Source organism: Jaculus jaculus, chromosome 16, assembly GCF_020740685.1.
Source record: "Jaculus jaculus isolate mJacJac1 chromosome 16, mJacJac1.mat.Y.cur, whole genome shotgun sequence".
Taxonomy (NCBI): Eukaryota; Metazoa; Chordata; class Mammalia; order Rodentia; family Dipodidae; genus Jaculus; species Jaculus jaculus.
In genome coordinates, this window is record NC_059117.1 from 17,234,492 (window position 1) to 17,252,895 (window position 18,404).

Sequence of the window (18,404 nt, forward strand, 5' to 3'; positions counted from 1 at the left end):
CACCTTAATTAACCCTCATAGGCATGCCCAGATATTTGCTTTCATGGTGATTCTAAATCCTGTCAGGTTGGCAACCGGGACTAACCCTCACAGGAACTAACTCTTAGTTTTTCCTCTTAAGGTCATATACCTGAGGAGATGCTCACATTAGTCAAAATATTGGAATACCATTTATGCTTCAGCAATATGGCATTAAAAAAATAACTTTTAGCCAGGCATAGTGGCACATGCCTTTGATCCCAGCACTTGGGAGGCAGAGGTAGGAGGATCGCCATGAGTTCGAGGCCACCCTGAGACTCCATAGTGAATTCCAGATCAGCTTGAGCTAGAGTGAGACCCTACCTCAAAAAAGAAAAGAATAACCTTTACAGAATGCCCTAGCTTAAGTGAACAAAACAAAACTATTGCTAAGAATAGTCTAGGTGTCATGTCAATTTTTAAATCTTTAAAAGATTAACCTCAAAAAGAATGCCCATCTGGAGCTGGAGAGATGGCTTAGTGGTTAAGATGTTTGCCTGCAAAGCCAAAGAGTCCTAGTTGATTCTCCAGGACCCATGTTAGCCAGATGCACAAGGAAGCACATGCATGTGGAGTTCATTTGCAGTGATTGGAGACCCGCCCATTCTCTCCCTCTCTCTCCCCCTCTTTCTCTCTCTCAAATAAATAAAATATATTTTTTAAAAAGAATGCCCATTTAATTATAGGGCAGATTGTTTAATTATTAAGTGCTTTATTCTTAGAAGTTTTATTTCTAATGAGATGTTAAATTTCCCTCTGTTTGGGAGTCAAAGTGTTGTTATATTTTTTGACATCAAATGTTGTGTAAAAAGGAATGGTTAGTTTAAACATGAAACAGGAAACTTTTGACCGCATAGTTGTCAAGGTTCCATTTTAATTTTGAGTGAAAATAATGACCTCATTAAACTGAAGTTTACTTTTGAACAAAATTTTGCCTTCAAATAAATGAATTTTTGTAAAATTTCAACACAAATATATCCTAGGAAAATTTGTCATGAAAGGTGATGAAATCATTATGTACTGTCAAATAGGTTATGATGGAAAAGATCCAATCCAATCATTATGACATTAGAAAACATCTGGGACAGCAGTTTTACAGTAAGGATTAATTTCATGCTTAGAGCTATGTTATAAACTATTAGACATATTCTTTACTGGGCAAGATTACCATGCACCATTCTAGAACACAGTACTGTATCTCTGAGGACTGTGTAGGGAAATAAATTCTAAGAGCACAAAATGAGAGGGGCTGGAGAAATGGGTCAGCAGTCAAAGGCACTTGCTTGCAAATCCTGCTGGTCTGGGTTTGATTCTCCAATATCCACGTAAAGCTGAGCACACAAAGCGATGCACATATTTGGAGTTTTCCTGCAGTGGCCAGAGACCCCAGCGTTCCCATACTCTCTTCTCTTCCCCTTCTCTTCCTCTCCCCTCAGCTCCCCTCTTTTCTCTCTCTCTCTCTCTCCCTCTTTCTCTAAATATGTAATAAGAGTACAAAACTAGAAGTATGAAGTGTATTTCTATTTAACTGTGGAATCTAGACTGAATTGTGCCATTTCTCCCCAAAACATAATCTCCAATTGCTATTAATATTGGCAGGTGGGACTTTTGGAGGTAACTAGGTTTAGATGAGGCCTTGAGGGTTGAGATCCAATCATGGTATTGGTGTCTGTGAGAGCAGGAAGAGTCTCCAGAGCTTCCTTTAGTAAAAAGGAAAGGAAGCCATCAACGAGCCAGGAAAGCAGGAGCTGAGAACACAACCTGTGGACACCAGCTCCAGGGCTCTGTGGAACAAATGTTTGCTGTTCAAGCCTCCCAGTTGAGGGTGCTTGGTGTGTTTGCCTGAGATAACTAGGACACTATAATCCCTAATATGTAACCTCATCTCTCTAATCTCCAGTTTTCTGAATTCATAATGTGGGTAAGGCTGATGTGAATGATAATGTTTGTAAGCCTACAAATACAGACATGACGGAAGCAATACTGAATACCAGTAGTTTTACAGTCAGTGGTGGAATGGATGCACAGATTTGCTGTGGTAGTTAAAAATATATCCAACATGCCTGACAGGGACCTGAGTTACAATAGCATGTTTAAATATCCTGGACAGAACTCTTTTTAATCATTGGAAATTATGAAAATTGGCCCTTTTGAGATGGATGCAGTGTCACAAAAAAAAATCTATTTGTTCTGATGATACAGGTGGTCTTGTGGATATGGATGTCAAGAAGGGAACAGGGCTCTGTGTTTGCCTTGTTTGGAGGGATCTTACAGATGCCATAGCATAGAAAGTTAGGGGCTGGAGAGATGGCTTAGCGGTTAAGCACTTGCCCATGAAGCCTAAGGACCCCGGTTCGAGGCTCGATTCCCCAGGACCCACGTTAGCCAGATGCACAAGGGGGCGCATGCATCTGGAGTTCATTCGCAGTGGCTGGAGGCCCTGGCGCGCCCATTCTCTCTCTCTCTCTTTCTCTGTCGCTCTCAAATAAATAAATAAAAATAAACAAAAAAAATTAAAAATGAAAGAAAGTCAGGTTCCAGAAGAGTCTTAGCCTGTGCTCTCACCATGGGGCTGCTGGGAGTTGGCAAACTATAGCCTATGAGACAAATCTGATCACTACCCCTCCAGCTATTTTTGTATGGACCTTAAAATGAGAATGGTTTACATTTTTTTCTATACTTTTTTCTTGGCTTTTCAAGGTAGAGTTTCACTGAAGCCCAGGCTGGCCTGGAATTCACTCTGCAATCTTAGACTGGCCTCGAACTCACGGTGATCCTCCTACATCAACTGCCTGAGTGCTGGGATTAAAGCCTTTTGAAGCAGGGTTTCATGTAGCCTACTAGCTGCCCATTTTAAGAAAAAGTTTATTAACCCTGGACAAGTGTCACTAATCTAGAAATACTATAGATATTCAAGATTCAGGAAACCACAAGGCTGGAGAAAACATGGCATCAACTGAGAACCAGCAAGAGCTCTATTCTGGAGCTAGGGGCATTCTTAGGTCTGTACTTTGGAACCTATTTGGTATTGATGTGGAAAGCTGTTGGCTACTTTACAGTTAGCAGCCTTTCCACTCTTCCTTGCTAACTGAACATTGGTTTGATTCAGACACCTACTTTGCATGAGCTTTAGTGACGTTTTCTCCATTCTGCACTTCCATTTGCTAGCTGCATGTGGAAGACCCAGTGCCCCAACTCTAATCTAATACCACACGGCTCATGCTGGTGTCCTTTCTGTACTTGTAGTTAATTTCTAGAGTAAGAAGCACAACTCTCAGTTTCCTAATGTTTCACTTATTTGATTTACCCCCTGCCCCCATAAGTATCAACTTTCCATTGTCTGGTTACCTTCTCTTTCTGCAAATGATCCTTTAGTTCTTTCTTTCTGACACACCACCTAGATCAGTCCACATCCCACATGTAAATTCACACCTCACCTCACAAGCTCTACCATTATCCCTCATTTGACTACCTGACTTATCCCCTTTCTAGAGTTGTCACTCTTGGATTACACCATATTTACATTCCAGGCCAGCTTTCTCAGGCCGTTTGGCTGCCACATTCCATATCATGTGCCCACCATCTTAGGTGGACCTACAACCTCTTATGGAGACAGTCTCTTTACTTTGTTTGGGCCTTGACACCCTCTGGTTCATTACCCACATCTGTGGTAGGTACCTCCTGTGTTCAGCTCTGTCTACACGCTCTAAGATGGGGCAGGGACCCAGGTCCTTGCACTGTCATTCTTTTGTTCCTGGAGAGACTACCAGGCCTACCTGAAGACTGTGATGTAGGCACCAAATTGAATAAAGAGAACAAACTGACCTTTTAATGTTTTATTACATTTTCTATTCCATCAAGAACTTTAAGAAATGGTCTCCTGGTTAATGATTCACTAGTGGGCCCACCACTTTTCAGTCACTGGATAAGGGGTACCAGAGGGAAATTGTTGATTTAGCTAGAAGAAAATCATCCTGTCATAAGAATGCTTTTGTCATTTCCTCCTTCTCTTATTCGACAGGCCTTAAGAAATCTAGACATCGTGAATTGGTAGGTGGCCTTTCTTTAGTTCGGCTGAGTGACAGTGCTCAGTCCTGGTAGAATGACCTGGTAGAATGGACAGCGGACATAAAAAAGCTTCTGTGACTGCATGCCATGAAGTCACTAGGGAGCCACTGCCACTGTGGCTTGCTGGTGCCCACATCACCTAATTCTTATAGTACTGTGATGCATAAGTTGTGTCTAATTTAGGGAAAGTATGCTATATCCAAACTCTTTAAGGATTCTGGGATACCCCTAACAGATTTACCTCTCAGAAATAGTGAAAGATATGTCTTCTGAATGTTCCCTGTAGAGAGAACCAGTGTAAATGAGCAATCTAACACTCTGTGGTGGTTTGAAACAAATGTCCCCCATAAACTCATGTGTTTTGACTGCTTGGTTCCCAGCTGATGACAAGATCATTGTATATTGACAGCTCCCATACCACACTGCTGTGGGTTATGCTCCTTCTGGATTTCTACAAAGCAAGAAACTCCCCCATTCTGGCTAAAATCTCACATGCCAACCCCTGAGCTACAGTCAGATTTGCTATGCAGGCTACACCTAGCTGGGTCACAGCATTCCCGGTACTCTACCCAGAATCTGCCCCACTCTGGTGGTCCAGCTCCCGACTGGGTATTCCACCAGCATACAAACTATCCCCCCATTACCCACAAACAAAATCTTATGTGAAGGTTGAAAATATAGACAGATAAGTAACAAAAACAGAAAACCCAGGGAGGGATTTCATAGCTCAGGGGCAGACACCCCTTCATGGGGGGAGTAGATAGGATATCATCAACATTTTCAATGTGGATGAGTATAGAAGTATCATGGTCTTCAGATAATTGGATTATGCAATGCTAGAAAACATGCCTAACTCACTGAATATTGGAGTCAGAACCAAAATAAGCAATTTGAAATTGAACTGAAATTGTTGTGGTTAGGTTAAGAATAGTAATGGCCCACAGCAAAATTGCTGGCCATCAGTTTATATCAAAATTTTGGCAGTTTGGTTCATCATTGGCAACATCATATACCTAAAGGAGAGACAAGATTAGATTTAAACAAACCCCACAGCAAATACAGATCTCATCAGTAAACTACAATGAATCAAGCCTCTTCCTCCTTAGCATGACATGGTTCCAATACCAAACACACCGAAGCATGAGAGGGTAACACATGCTGAACCTGCCTAAACGATGCCTAGAACATGGGAGGTGTTCAGCACAATAGTTCCACAGCCCATCTCCTAGCATCTGGCATAATACCCACCACCAATATGATTACTAGGAAAGATAACAGCATTTGACAATGGTGGGCAAGGTACTGAAATGTTAAGTTTTGTTTGGTTGTGGTTGTCATACAATGCCAGGAAAAGAGAGAATGCATTAAGGTGTGTACTAATACCGGAGACCCTTAATGGTATTTACATGCATGATAAGTGCAGATGTTGCCGACGCCCTTAAAAGCCAAAGCAGATCCACAAAAATACCTGGCTTTGTGAGAGAAGAATGGGATCAGTCGGTTCAGACTTGAGTGGCTTTCTGAGATACAGGGAAAGAATGAAGACTGCAGCAGACACCTGTGCTATGCTCCCGCGCAGTCCTAAAAGGTCACAGGATCTCTAATGGGTGCTGTCAGGAAGCAACAGCAACTGACCACAGAGAGGTCCACTGTGAGGAGGCTGGAGTCAGAAACTGGCTAGAGCTACGTAGATTTGAAAGCTATAAGTAAACAACAGCATGTATTAAAACCACCCAGGGACTGAGGATGGAGTGAGAAGAATGGAGAAGCACCAATGGAGCCACACAGACACAATCACGGGTCAGTGAGGATACATCATTGCTGAAGGAATCTTAAGAGAAATGGTCTGACGTCTTTGGACACTCAAAGGAGGTGTCGTCACTGAGGCTGTATTTCAAAAAAGATTTTATGTTGAAGGTGTCGTCATGTCAGATCACAGAAAGATCATGGATCACAAAGTGCTCACTAGGTCAACAGTGAGCCTGGCCACAAGCTTAAGGGCGGGGGAGGGGTGGTAAAGGAGAACTGTGTGAATGTCTGCTCTCAAAGAAATGCACAGGACACGGCATGAATCACATCACACTTGGAACATTTTTCTACTTCTAGGCAATATGGAGTATGAAGTTTGGATTGAAGGAGGAGAACTTTGGCTAGGAGAAACACACCAGCAACCGCATTAGTAATAGAAATAGAAGACAAGTTAGAAAATACTAGAAAAGCGAAGCAGGTCAGCCACATTGTGAGAAGAGAGGAAAAAAAAAGAGGGACAGGAAATTCTTTTAGCCACAATGGCAAAGGATCCCATTTTGCAAATGTCATTATGGGGAAATCCTTCAGCAATGAACAAACCATTACAGGTGCTAGGACTTAAGTGACCTGGGTATCACCGCCTGGGACAGCATTTTCCATACAAAAGCATTAACTTGAATCTGAGTAACCAAGAGACAGCCTGGGGGGCTGCTTCTCTCACTGATCCCACTGACTCTGTCTCTGTTAAATGACTAGTCATGAGATTACAGATTTCCATTGTCTTTATGTAGTTTTCTCTTACATTACTACCTGAAAAGAAACTTCAAGACCAGGACAGGAGTAAGGGAGCTCAGATTAAGACCAAAAAGTGATCCAAGCAAGCTATGTCCTAGAGATCTCCCTTGCCCTTCAGAGGGCTTGGCCCATCCAAAATGCACAGAAAAACATGGTACAGTTCACTTTTAGGAGGCTAGAAGTAGGTAATTCTTAGAAGAGTCCCAGGGTTGGAAACAGAAAGTTGAGACTAGAAACTATCACAGAATAACTAAGTAAACTGGGAATGCTAACCAGAAGAAAACAGAAAATAGCGTAATAACTGTGCTTAAATAATTGACAACTTTGGTTTTATTCCCTATGAACATAGCAAAAGCAACTAAGAAAAAATATAGTGAGAAGATATTTCATTTGCTTTAATATAAGAAACAATTTTCTAATTAGCTAATCCTTCCCAAAATGAAACAACATATCTCAAAGTGGACTGACTCTCCAGCCCAGAAAACAATGCATCAGACACTGGGTAAACATTACTTTTAATGGAAATGCTTCATTCTATTGGCCTCATATCCTTATCTGGAAACAATTCAGTTAACCCTCTGGGATTCTCTCTTACCCTTTATTCCTTACTAAAGGCCTGGGAAGTTTGGGAGGAAGGACCAGATCTCCACCTCAGTTCCTGCTCCTTCCTGCCCTAATCTGAATGTAAGATGAATGCATTCTGACCTGTTCTCCATAGCACAGGGGAGATCTGCATGTGTTCTGCTGTGCAGTGACTAAGAGGTGAATCTATCTGACTTAAGAACAAAAGAATGAAGCACTCATCTTGATCACTAATGCTAAGGCATCATCTCCTATCAACTCTACCTGATACTTTGGTCTCTGGCTGGCTGCTACTCAGTTGGTTCCAAACCAGATGAGGAAGAGGATACTATATTGCTCTCTGAAACTTTGAGAGTGTCTATGAAGAATACTGTCCTGGAAAAGAGTTGGGACATATAACTCTAAAGTTGTGCTATATGGGGAATTCTGTGACTTTTTGACCTTTCAGCTGCTTTTAAGAGTAACTTAATTTCTCATTGGTATTTCAAATTCAGTATTTCTAAAATTAAACTATTCCCCCACCCAAAAAAACTTGTTTTTTGTTTGTTTTTTTTTTTTTGGTTTTTCGAGGTAGGGTCTCACTCTAGCCCAGGCTGACCTGGAATTCACTATGGAGTCTCAGGGTGGCCTTGAACTCACAGCGATCCTCCTACCTCTGCCTCCCAAGTGCTGGGATTAAAGGCGTGCGCCACCATGCCTGGCAAAACTTGTTTTCTAAATGGTGTTGTACCTCAGAATTATCTCAAGCCTCATATTAATGGAGATTTAAATGATTAAAGTTTGTAAATGATGAAGAAGCTAGAAATTTCCCTAGTCATTGTTCAAAATCAATACCAACATCATAACATGTTAGTTGAAAGCCTCACTGTACCTACCATGAACTAGTGAAATTATAGAAAAAAAAGACAGGTCCAAGGTCAACATCTGGAGGCTCAGTTATAAAGCTGAGAAACACATCATTCAACATAGGTGAGACAGAAAGTCACCCCAAAAGATTGCTGTGGGCTGGGAAGATGGTTCCTCAATTAAAGATGCTTGCTTTAAAAACCTGACAACCTGGGTTGAATACCCATGTAAAGTCAGATGCACTAACTGGCACATCTGTCTGGAATTCATTTGCAATGGCAAGAAGCCCTGGCATGCCCATTCTCTATCTGCCTCTATCTCCCTCTCAAATAAATGTTTTTTAAAGATGTCTAAGACCACAGGGGTGACTCAAATTCATTAGAGTGCTGAAAAATGACAACAGAGTGTTCAGCACCAAATGAGACATCTCTATGACACCCTTCAAAGCTCAAGGACCATTGTGGAAGAGGTGGCAGAAAGAATGTAAGAGCCAAAGGAAAGGGAGGAGGGGACTGGAGAGATGGTTTAGCAGTTAAGGCACTTGCCTGGCAAAGTTCAAGGATCTAGGTTCAACTCTCCAGCACATGTATCTGGAGCTTGTTTGCAGTGGCTGGAAGCCCTGGTGTACCCATTCTCTTTCTCTCTCTCTCTTCTCTCTCTCTCTCTCTCTCTCTCTCTCTCTCATAAATAAATAAAATAAAATAAAATAAAATAAAATAAAATAAAATAAAATAAAATAAAAATATCCTTTAAAGGGCAAGGAGGAATGCATACAATGCTGTCTTCCACACACATAGTAGCCCTGATATTCATGACTTCATAGTGGCTAAAATTACCTACACAAGACCTGCCTAATAGGATGAAAATAAATGATGGCATCAAAATAGAAAAGAGACTAGTTGGAAAGAAGAGGAGATTCAGTGGAGTAGGGATTTGGGAGAAGGGAGAAGAAAGGGTTGTTGGAGGAGATTATGATCATGTTATATTGCTTATATTTATGGAAATTGTCAATTTAAAAGCTTTTTAAAATAGAAGCATGTCATAAGGATAGAAAATAATTTCCAAAGAAAAGAAGTAGAAAATGTCATATTTTTTTAAAGGTTTTTTTAAAGAGTATCTCAAGAAAAAGAAAAAAAAAAACAGAATCAAGGGGGATGAAAAGCATAAGCCACAAGCACTTAGAGGCTATGAATTCAAGGTAGACAAGAGTCAGCCTCAAAGCACAGACAGTCCAAGAAAATAAAACAGAAAATAGATGATCGTAACAGATACTAAGAAATGCCTGTGGGGCTCTGGGAGTACACAGGAAAGGATACTAACTTACCAAGACTGAGGGGGAGAAGAAGATCAAAGATAGCTCTTCTGGAAAAATTGGCATCTCCTCTGGGTCTGAGCAGGAAAGCCCAAGGAAACAGGAAAGGGCCTTACACAGAGAAGGCAGAGTAGGAGAAGTAACATGGCCAGCGACCAGGTTTTGTACTTGGGTAACATGGTAGTTTGAATTAAAATGCACCCCAACAGCAGATGTGTCTAAATACTTGATGCCCAGCTGGCAGAGCTATTCAGGACAATGGTGGATGCTGCAGGACATGGAACTTTGCTGGAGGAAGTGTGTCACAGCCAAGGTGGACCTTGATGTGTTACAGCCCAGCTTCTTATGCTGTCCCTTTTTTCCTGTGTTCCACCATGACATCAGCTTCCTGCTCTGACCTGCCATGCCTTCCCCACCATGAAGAAACAGCCTTGAAATGGGAAACTAGATTAAACCCACAGATTGCATCTGCCCAGGTGTTGCTGACAGCAGTGGCAAAGGAGACAATCGTAGAGTATCTCCGCAAGTCTAGAGGCAAGGGCTGCCACAGGAAGCACGAGACTGAAGCTCAGCGGCGGTGCAGGGCGACAAACCTGAGAAGACCCTGTAGCCCGGGAAAGCCAGTGCGGAGCCCAGGAGAGCTTCTTTATTTTTAACCAGAGAAGTGACAAGGACACATGTCACTGAAGAACATCTCTGGAATACAAAAAGTAAGATGAGAAAGGTCCAAGGTAAGGGCAGATATTGAAAGACCAATTAAGGACTTTCAACAATATCTATGGTAATAAGTTAAGAGAGAGAATGGAGAAGAGGGGAGATTATCAGCTGAAAAGAAAAGAAATTGCAAAGGGGAGTGTGGTGTTTTGACTCAGGCGTCCCCCACAAACTCAGGTGTTCTCAATGCTAGAACCCCAGCTGATGGAGATTTGGGAATTAACGCCTCCTGGAGAAAGTGTATTGTTGGGGGCAGGCTTATGGATATTATAGCCAGTTTCCCCATGCCAGTGTTTGGCACACTCTCCTATTCCTGTTGTCCACCTTATGTGGACCAGGGGGTGATGCCTACCCTTTACTCATGCCATCGTTTTCCCCTGCCATCATGGAGCTTCCCCTTGAGCCTGCAAGTCAAAATAAACCTCTTTTTCCCACAAGCTGCTCTTGGTTGGGTGACTTCTACCAGCAATGCGAACCTGACTGCAACAGGGAGTAAGAGAACAGCCAAAAACAATTTCCTAATTCTGGCTGAATCAGCTGAGTCCATGATGGTAGCATTCATTTAGAAGCAGGATATATAAGAACCAGAGGGTTGGACAGGATACAGGAAAAAGAAAATGATGGAGGAAGGAAGTGATGGGTTCTGTTTTAGAAAGGATGAGCTGGTTTGTACCATTGGAACACCCAGGTAGAGACTTTCAAAGCTGTTTTTGAGTGACTCAGTGGGCAGGTGGGAAGGTGGTGTCAAGAAATCTGACAATACATGTCAGACTGAGAAATTTCTTTTTTAGGAAATTAGTCAGTTGAACACATTCATAGACATAAAGAAATAAACTAATAGAAAGAAAGAAACTGACAATGATAGGAGGTGTGCTGACACTTCTCTCCTAGTCAGTGTTTATTTGCAGTGAAATAACAGGAGGATTATATTCTGAACCTAAGATACAGACTTGGGAGTTACTTGATAAATTTCTTCAGTGGGATCATGGGGCACCTGAAACAGATGGTAAACTGCTGAAATGAATTAGACTCCTTCATCCATTTAAATGAACCATTGTATGGTATGGAAAGAAAATCATTTGGCCAGACAGGAAGTATGAGTCAGAACAGTGGGGAGGAGTGTGAGTCATGCATGCAAGATCAATAATAAGCTGGCTGTACTCCTGGTGCCATTCCTCCTTGGCCTGTCACCCCTCCAGTTGCTTTCTCAATACCATCCTGTCAAAGCCCTGACAGCTTCACTCTCCCTTTCACTGCACATGCCAGCCTTGGGTGCTCTTGATGCTTTCCTTCCCACACAAGTCCTTTCTCTTTCAATCCCACTGATGCTGCCTTATTTCTCATTCTCATAGGAAACTTCCACTTCCAGGCCTCACCCTCACTATCCCGTAACTTATCTATGTCAGTGGAAGGGAAAAAGGAAAACCAGGAATGGGGAAAAGAAGCTTTTAAAGTCTGTCTCATGTTCCTGATGATGGCTCCTCACTACCAGCTGGCTGGTTAGAACCTCATTGCCAACATATCTTTCCAAATTTATGTGCTGTTACTTCCAATATAAATTCTCCATGCCAGCCAAACTCAACAACCCCTAAAATGTTTATCTCATTTCCCTGGCTTTAATTGTCTCAATTCTTTCAGCAAATATCCCTGACAAAGAGGCCTTTCCCTGACAGCACTGTCTATGGTAGCATGCCCTAGTGGGTTTTCACTCTTTATCCACATTTCTCCTCTCATTTAATTCTCTATACAGGCTTTCACATGTTTGTTGACTTGCTTGTTGTTTGATTCGTTACCATAAGATATAACTGTATGAGCTACTATTTATCTAATCCACTACTATTTCTTAGCACCTAAAATAGAACCTTATATATTGTATATTTCAGGCATGTGTACATTGGTACTAGTTAAATGAACAACTCTTGATCAAGTACTACTTGTAACAGTTTCTTGGGTGCTGAGGTAAAGGAGTAATAAAAACAAAGATTTGACACCTGAATCCAAAGTTAAATATAGTGAGAGAAACAGATAAGAAATAAGAATATTTTAGAGAATTGGGAACTACTGAAAATGGAAAGAGGTTCTATGAAGCAGAGGATGGGGGGGGGGGAATCAAGATTGAACAACATATATATAGGGACCTGAAGAGAGCCAAACTAATGGTGGGGGGGGGGGCTTTGGGCAGGAATGAGCACACACATGAAATCCCCTCTAGATTTTTCTGAATTTGCTCCAAACATTTTCCTCTGCTGTGATACTCAGTTCCACCTCAGACCCATAGATATATAGAGCTAGAAATGATACTGGACATATTTAGCCCATCTTCATTTTGTAGGAGAAAATATAAGCACATGCTCTTTGCGATTTTCAGCCTTGAGACTGAGGTTAAGAGTAATTGACTTCCTCGTGGGAGGTTAAATGCTGTTGAACCAGCAGAGTTTAGAATCTAGTCCTTCTGACATCCTTCTAGAAGCTTCCTCACCATTCAATCTCCTTAGTTCAAATGTTAATAACAGTAACTTCTACTGGGAAATGACTGCATGCTGGGCATTGTTCTAAGTGCTTCCTGAGTTAACTACTCACAAGAGCAAATGCAGATGATAGTGTCATCATTATCATCACCACCGCCCTCTTCATTTCCATCTTCCTTTTACCACCAAGACAACCTACAGATCAAAGGGCCAAGCAACACACTTATGGGTCACATAGCCAATAACACAATCAGCCACTCGGACTCCAGAACACATCCTCTTTACTTTACTTGGCTGCTTTTTGTTTGTTTGTTTGTTTGTTTGTTGAGGTAGAGTCTCACTCTAGCCCAGGCTGACCTAGAATTCACTATGTAGTCTCAGAGTGGCCTCGAACTCATAGTGATCCTCCTACCTCTGCCTCCTGAGTGCTGGGATTAAAGGTGTGCGCCACCATACCCAGCTAGCCTCTCAGTTTTGCAAGCATGGTTCCTGATGAAATTAGCAGAGATATAAGAGTCATGGGAATTTTAGATTAAGATCACTAATTTTATAGCATTACCAATTAAGGCAGGAGTGATGAAAGCGAAGTTTGCAATAAAACAATGTCTGTCAGAAATAAACTGTTCTGAAGCTGTTTGGAAATGTTTTGTTTTGACTGCTCTTTCATCCACAGCACAAATCAGGCCAACATATACATAGTTCCTTGGTAGGGCAATGTGGTTTTAGAACCTTCCCTTATCTGCAGTACGTAGCTAAAAAAAAAAAACAAAAAAAAACCTGGAATCACTCTCTCTGCTTTGGTGAGTTAAGGACAGACTGACTCACAGGGTTATCAAAACATGGATTTAGGAAGTCATTGAATGTATACTCTTTGGATTTACAATTCCAAGTAATCTAATCAAACAAGCTAGGGCCATCTGGTTCTTTACAGCATGCTAATAGTTTTAATAGCTTTCTAGGTTTTGTTTGTCCCACGTGAGAGGATTTGTCAACAGCACTGTAAAGTCTGAAGGTGATTTTATAACTGCTTTTGCAAGTCCCTGTACTTTATATCTTTACAAACAAATCAAGCCTCATAGCTGTTTACAATGAAAGACAACCCTAGAGCTGCACTTAAATCATCAAATTAAACAACTACATTGCATAACTACACTCTTTAGACTTCCCAGATTCATCAACATAAGGCTTTTCTCCATGTGTGACAAACTACATAGAAGGGGGAAAAGAAACTTGCATTTTCACAGAAAATAGTTTTTGCCAACTCACCCGCTGGCGGTGAATTTGACCAGCAGTTTGACTGAGGGTGCATGAGCCCACCATCTGCTCTCTAAGCAGCAGCCCCTCCCAGATGAACGGTGCTGCGAAAATGATGCAAAACAGAACCTGACTTGTTTTCCATGAGCTGATATAACTGGACCTAAGAAGCTTATATGTGTTTTCCAAGTAAGTTCAAACTGTATTTCCAAATAACCATTCTCAATTATTCCTTCAAAACATTAGGCAAGGCTAGGGAGGTGGTTCGAATGTTAAAGATGCCTGTTTGCTCATAAGCTTGCCTATCCAAGTTTGCTCCTTCCCAGCACTCACATAAAGCCAGATGCAAAGTGGGAAAGTAGCCCATGTGACTGTGATCCCAATGCACCTGTCCGAGGCAGAGCCAGGAGAATCCAGAAGCTCGTGGGTCCATCCGCCTTTCAACACACTGCTGCAAAACAGCAAGGGAAGGCCTGTCTCAAAGAAGGTGGAAGATGCCCTGACCTCCATACACATGCTGTGGCATGTGCATGTCCATATGTTTATCTTCTCTTCTCATTCTCTCTCCCTCTCTCTCTCTCTCTCTCTCTCTCTCTCTCTCTCTCTCTCTCTCTCTCTCTCTCTCTCTCTCTGGTGGTTTGATTCAGGTGTCCCCCATAAACTTAGGTGGTGTGAATGCTAGGTTCCCAGATGATGGATATTTGGGAATTAATGCCTCCTGGAGGGAGTGTATTGTTGGGGGCAGGCTTATGAGCTTTATAGCCAGTTTCCCCTTGCCAGTGTTTGGCACACCCTCCTGTTGCTATTATCCATCTTATGTTGGCCAGGGGGTGATGTCCACCTTCTGCTCATGCCATCGTTTTTCCCTGCTATCGTGGAGCTTCCCCTCGAGCCTGTAAGCCAAAATAAATCTCTTTTTCCCAGAAGCTGCTCTTGGTTGGGTGATTTCTACCAGCAATGCAAACCTGACTGCAACACTCTGTCTTTCTCCCTCTCTCATACAAATAAATAAATTTGGGTAGGCTACATGGTTAAATCTGAATTTGTTTTAAAACTAGCACTTTCAAAAGAATCATAAAGTTAGGACTAACTCAAATTATATTTTTATGGCTTCTATATCTTTTATCTCAAGTTCCTGAGAATTAGCTAGCCAGAGAAGTCACAAAATCAAATGTTCACCAGGAGTGGTGGCATATACCTTTAATCCCAGCACTTGGAGGCAGAGAGAAGTAGGAGGATTGTCATGAGTTCAAGGCTATCCTGAGACTTCCTAGTGTATTCCAGGTCAGCTTGAGGTAGAGTGAGACCCTACATTGAAAAAGCAAAAAAATAAATAAATAAATAAATAAATAAAAATAACCTTTCTTTCTTTCTTTTTTTTTTATTTGTGATATATGATTTTAAAAAGTAACTTTACAGGGGGCTGGAGAGATGGCTTAGTGACTAAGGCAATTGCCTGCAAAACCTAACAACCCAAGTTTGATTTTCCAGTACCCATGAGAAACCAGATGCATTTGGAGTTCATTTACAGCAGCTAGAGGCTCTGGTGTACCCATCCTCCCTCTCTCTCTCTCTCTCTCTCATGCATGCACACTTGCTCATTTCTTTTTGTTTTTGGTTGGTTGTTTATTTTTTTTTTTATTTATTTCAGAGCAACAGACAGAGAGGAAAAGAGGTAGAGAGAGAGAGAATGGGTACACCAGGGCCTCTAGCTACTGCAAATGAACTCCAGATACATGCACCACCGTGTGCATCTGGCCTACGTGGGTCCTGGGGCATCAAGCCTAGAGGTCCTTAGGCTTCACTGGCAAGTGCTTAAATGCTAATCCATCTCTCCAGCCATTGTTCACTCATTTCTATCTCTCTCTCCCTCCTTGCAAATATGTAAAAATCTTTTTTTAAAAATAACTTTAGCTGAGAATGGTGTGCATACCTTTAATCCCAGCACTTGGGAGGCAGACATAGGAGGATCATTGTGAGTTTGAGACCACCCTGAGACTAACAGGTGACTTCCAGGTCAGTCCAGGGTAGAGCAAGAACCTACCGCGAAACAAACAAACAAACAAAAATTAACTTTAAAGCCTGGGGAGATAGTTTAACAGTTAAGGCACTTGTCTGCAAAGCCAAAAGATCCAAGTTTGATTCCCTAGGACCCATGTTAGCCAGATGTACAAGGTGACACATGCGTCCGGAGTTCATTTGCAATGTCTTGAGGCCCTGGTGTGTCATTCATTCTCTCTCTCTCTCTCTCTCTCTCTCTCTCTCTCTGTCTCTCTCTCTCTGTATGTATATATGTATATATATATATATATATATACATATATATATACATATATATATGTATATATATATATATATATATATATATATATATATATATATATATATCCTCTTTCTCTCCCTCAAATAACTAAATAGAAAAAAATTCCAAAAGTAACTTTATAACTCCATTATATAAATAAGCTTAATAGACCCAATTGTTCAAATTAGTGTCAGAAAAATTCAGTTGTGATTTTGCACTATCATATAAAGCCATATTACTGTGCATTTTAATGGATCCAAGTAAGGAAAAGAAAGGCAAAGCAAGAAAGTATGTTTTATCGTGGGATAAGGGAGCTTAAAGCAAGTGGAGGACATCTGCCCAAGCCGAATCCCAAACCAGGAAGAGGATGCAAAGAGAACACAGGAGAGTCACGTCGGTGTACTCTGTAACACCAATCTACTCAGGAGCAAACAAGATGAGCCCATATTAAGAGATAGTCTATAATAAAACTTGCATAATTTTATGTCAATATCACAAAAATGAAAGACTGAAGAACTGTTCCAGGCTGAAGAAGCTCAAGGAGACATGACAGTCAGCACGTCTACAGCGTGTTATCTGAACTAGATCTTCTAGCTAAACTGTAACTGCAACAAACTTGAATTGATTCTGAGAACCATGATTATTGACTAGAAGAGAATTCCTTTACAGGAATAAAAAAATTTATTTCTCAGATGTGAGAAGGCATCCTTTCAGCAGTTTATTGCCAAATTGTTTAGAAAAATAATCTTTGTACTATGTCCATAACTTTTCTGTAAGACTGAGATTATTATAAATAAAAATGTACTGGTCTCAGTTTTAAATTCCAGTCCTCAAAAGACTCCAGAAGCATAGTGAGAACTTTAAGTATGGGAGAAAAAGAGTTCAAATATATTTTGCACAAAGAGCTAGTATCACCATAATATATAAAGAGCTATTGCCAGTCACTATGAAGGTGGTTATAGGAAATATAATAGGAACAGGACAAGAGCAGATAAATCTGTAAAGGAGGAAATAATGAGCAAAAACAAACTTATCCTAACTCCAAGCTTCATATAAATAGCAAGACATATATGGTAGTGAATGAATTATTATATATAGTATTAAATAAATTCATACATACCTGTACTATTGCTCGTTCAGGTAACTCTGAAATGTCAAATTCAATAGGCACTTCTTCAATAGTTATGTCAGACGAACTTTTCTCAGGAGTAATTGTTTCTTCTGTTGTCTTGACTTTTAACTTGACTTTCCATTTTTTTAACTGAAGCTCATGTTTTGACATCTGCAGTGAAAATAATTTACAAAGTCAATTCAATTGCCCTTAGGATAGCATGCAATGACCAATGTAAGCCACATGATGTAGTGACAGTACCAGTCAAACACTGTTTATCAGCATCATCATTATTACGTGGATTTTCCATATGCATGCATATCATTCTGGGGACCATAGCTTTACATATCATTTCCATTATATGTCATGCAACATTGACACAGCCACTACATTAAAGATCTGGTCCAGTCTTCTCCTGTATAAATGAGGAAACTGAGGTCCACAAAAGAAAGGTCTGGTAATGATAGAACTGGTGTTATGGCATGGAAGGAAGGTGGTTAGCATGGTGATTTTAAAAAAGGAGGAGAAGAACTAGTAGAAAGAAGGAGAAGAAGAAAAAGAAGAGGAGTCAAAAGGAAAATTATTTTTTGGAAACTTATCTGACTTATCATAACATGAAGTCCATTTTAACTTTAGACAGAAGGTCTATGGGTAAATGAATATTTTACTCCCACACTCCCAAGCCCACCTATGGACAATTTCAGTGTGAGATATGTTCATATTAGGGTCTGAGGAAGAGTACATGGCAGAGAACCAGCATGCACAGGTGTCCCTTGCCTTTGTTCCCAGCACACACCCGCCATCCTCAATCTTCCTGAGTGAGTTAAGAATGACCTTTGGGGGCTGGAGAGATGGCTTAGCGGTTAAGCGCTTGCCTGTGAAGCCTAAGGACCGCAGTTCGAGGCTCGGTTCCCCAGGTCCCACGTTAGCCAGATGCACAAGGGGGCGCACGCGTCTGGAGTTCATTTTCAGTGGCTGGAGGTTCTGGCGCGCCCATTCTCTCTCTCTCCCTCTATCTGTCTTTCTCCCTGTGTCTGTCGCTCTCAAATAAATTAATAAAAAAAAAAAAAATGAATGACCTTTGGCCAAGAAAGTATATGACTGGAAGGAAAAAATTTCTTTAAACACCCAACTAACTATTCTATACATTAAGGATATGATACTGCTGTGCTTGTAATATACACA

At 41.1% G+C, this 18,404-nt stretch overlaps 1 protein-coding gene across 2 annotated transcripts in view; it reads right to left on the minus strand.

The window, feature by feature from the left end:
- Fbxl13 (F-box and leucine rich repeat protein 13) overlaps positions 1 to 18,404 on the minus strand; it is a 205,543-nt gene that overhangs the window by 142,240 nt on the left and 44,899 nt on the right. For both annotated transcript variants that reach the window (XM_045135824.1, XM_012947562.2), the window contains exon 7: positions 17,229 to 17,390. In XM_045135824.1, the coding sequence (XP_044991759.1) occupies positions 17,229 to 17,390 (162 nt within the window). The remainder of the gene's footprint in view (positions 1 to 17,228; positions 17,391 to 18,404) is intronic.